Genomic DNA, 2,654 nt, shown 5'->3' with positions numbered 1-2,654 from the left:
TGAGGGGAAATGGAATTCAAAGATTAAAATGATCATGGAAGTTTTCCACAAACTTTTAAAAACCTCCTAGTATGTATGTGTGCATAGAAACTATTAAACTAACTATTAAAACAAAGGGGATACAGTGTTCACAGATGAATCTGAATAATCTGAATTTCTACTTATGTACACTCTTAACTATTCTTATCCTTGTAATTTTTCTCTAAGTTACCGAATTTTTCTCCACAAATTTTCTCTGACCCGTCGCCATCAAATCAATTCCAACTCAGTAAGACCGTATGAAGGTTTCCACGGCTTTGTAAATCTTTACTGAGAACAGACCAGCCTTCGCTTGCTCCTGAGGTGCAGTTGGTGGGTTTGAACCGCTCACCTTGCAGTTGTTACCCAGCAGCACCACTTGGGCTCCTTAAGCTTTCTCTAAAGCCATACACTTAAATGACCAGCATTACCTTCCTCAGTAGCATAGACGTCAATTCCAGGAAAATGTAATTCCTGAGTTGTCCCGCCTTCACCCTGAATCTGGCTGTCTTGTTGCTGTGGAACAGGACGGAGAGCAACTGCCACCTCTTTATATGGTTTCAAGCTTAAGGAGTCGCTACTGGGTGACCCCTGACTTTCTGGTTAGCAACCAGGTGTTTTAGCCTCTCCACCACCAGGGCACCTAACAGTGGGGTGTGCTCATCTCTCAAAATCACTGCCACTGAGTTGATTCCGATCCTATTGGGCAGGAGAGGATTGCCCCTGTGAGTTTCCAAGATTTTATGGAAGCAGGCAGCCTCACCTTTCTCCTGAGGAATGGCCGGTAGTTTCAAACTGCTGACCTTGTAGTTAGCCGTCCAAAGCATAACCACTGCCAGCAGGGGTCCTATACGCAATGCCATTGAGTCAATACTGACTCACAGCGACGCCCACTGACGTAACCACTATTGAGAGTGGAAAGTTCAGTCTTTCTCCCACGGAGCTGCTGGTGGTTTCAAACCGCCGACCATGCGATCACAGCTCAATGCATAACCCCTCCGCCACCAAGGCTCTTTATGAAACATTAGGGCTGGTTTAAATCGTGGCTTCTTGTATTGAATGTCACAGACCCTTGTGCAGAGCAAACTCGAGAATCCAAGCTTTTAACCATTTCACTGGCTACTGATTTCTAAAAATACATATTATTAAAAGGTCTAAAGTGAGACTAACTCCAGACGGCTTCCGAATGTAACCTGGTGAGCTCATCCCGGCGTATTTTAAAGAAATAACACTTACATAACTTAGCCCACTGAGACTGATGCTGGCTCTGGCTGACGCACGCTACCTCCGAGGAAACCATCATACCGCCTCCGGCATGGGAGCCAGGTAAAATATCAGAGACGCTCATCAAGTGGATGAGCAACAGGAGCAAGGCAGGCAGGTGGTCCCCCTCACCTCTGCTTAATTGAATAAGCCAGATGACTGCATTTACAACTTATAATTACACCGATGAAATTATTAAGAGTGACGGGTTTTCAGGGTGGTGTTTCCACGGGAAACTTACTAAGCAGCGCTTCACACGGAGCTGGGCCAGAGTAAAGGCTTAGCAAACATGCCCTATCACTGCCGCTATCGCCGCTGTCTTCATCATTATCGTAGTCACAGATCCGCAGGATAGGTACGGCCTGTGCATAATTACAGGAGCTTCACAGAGGCTAGTTTGACTTCTATAATTTATGGGGCACTGCCTTTTCAGGGATTTCCACTTGACCCAGGGGCTGGCTGACGATTATTGCAAACAGCATGTAATTAGCAAGTGCAGCTTCTAGTGGACCATCTATCAAAGCCTAATAGAGTCTAAACCAGAGTTTCCCAAGAGGGTGAGATACTGCCCTGTGTGGGTGTGTGTGGGTGTGTGTGGGTGGGTGTGCGCGCTGAACTGGTAGGGGGCCGCAAAAGCAAGATGCCCCCACTTCATCCTGGATGATAGGACAAAAGGTTTTCATTGCCAGGGGGTCTCTAAGTCTTTTTTTTTTTTAAACTGAAAAGGGGACAGTGGACCAAATAAGTTCGGGAGCCTATGGTCTAAATTCTCCTCTATTCGCTCTTGTACCAAAAAACATTGATACCTACCCAAACCATTTTGCCCAGTTACATTTTTAAGATTTGTTTTCCAGCGCGGGTGCCCTGGTGGTGTAGTGATTACCCGTTGGGCTGCGATCTGCAAGGTCAGAGGTCCCAAAACACCAGCCACTTCTCAGGGCTTTCTGCCCTTACAGTCTGGGAAACTCACAGGGGGCAGTTTAACGGGCTGCTAGCGAGTGGCATCGATGCCATGGCAGTGTTTTTGTTTTGTTGGTCTGTTTTATTAATCATTCTATTGGGGACTCTTACAGACCTTCTAACAATCCAAAATTCGTCCGGGGGTGGGGTGGGGGTGAGGGTGGGAGGTCCTTTGTTTTCAAGTGCAGGCAGTTGTGGGATTTGCAGCACGCTTACTCACAAATGAGCCTCCATTAGAGTCCAGTCAGCTCCTGAGAGCTTAGGAAGGGAGGCACAGAACAGCGAGATTCACGGGATATCTACTTCTAGGGCTGGCCTCAAAGAATAGACACACTTGTAATGCTGGATACTAACAAAATGGAAAACAACAACAACAAAAAACCCAGCCCACATCTCTCACTCCCCCATCTTCC

General features: G+C 46.7%; 1 protein-coding gene across 1 annotated transcript in view; it reads right to left on the bottom strand.

Moving 5' to 3' along the window:
- The window catches only part of PTPN11 (protein tyrosine phosphatase non-receptor type 11), an 81,677-nt gene extending 80,399 nt beyond the window's left edge, over positions 1–1,278 (bottom strand). Inside the window, exon 1 of the mRNA XM_004709659.3 lies at positions 1,255–1,278. Coding sequence (XP_004709716.3) covers positions 1,255–1,256 — 2 coding nt within the window. The 5' untranslated portion in view covers positions 1,257–1,278. The remainder of the gene's footprint in view (positions 1–1,254) is intronic.
- Between the last annotated feature and the right edge of the window lie 1,376 nt (positions 1,279–2,654).

This window comes from Echinops telfairi, unplaced genomic scaffold (genome assembly GCF_000313985.2).
Source record: "Echinops telfairi isolate 266 unplaced genomic scaffold, ASM31398v2 ScPeMD7_7412;HRSCAF=8450, whole genome shotgun sequence".
Taxonomy (NCBI): domain Eukaryota; kingdom Metazoa; phylum Chordata; class Mammalia; order Afrosoricida; family Tenrecidae; genus Echinops; species Echinops telfairi.
Note: the sequence above shows the minus strand (reverse complement) of the source record. Positions and strands in the feature narration are given on the sequence as shown.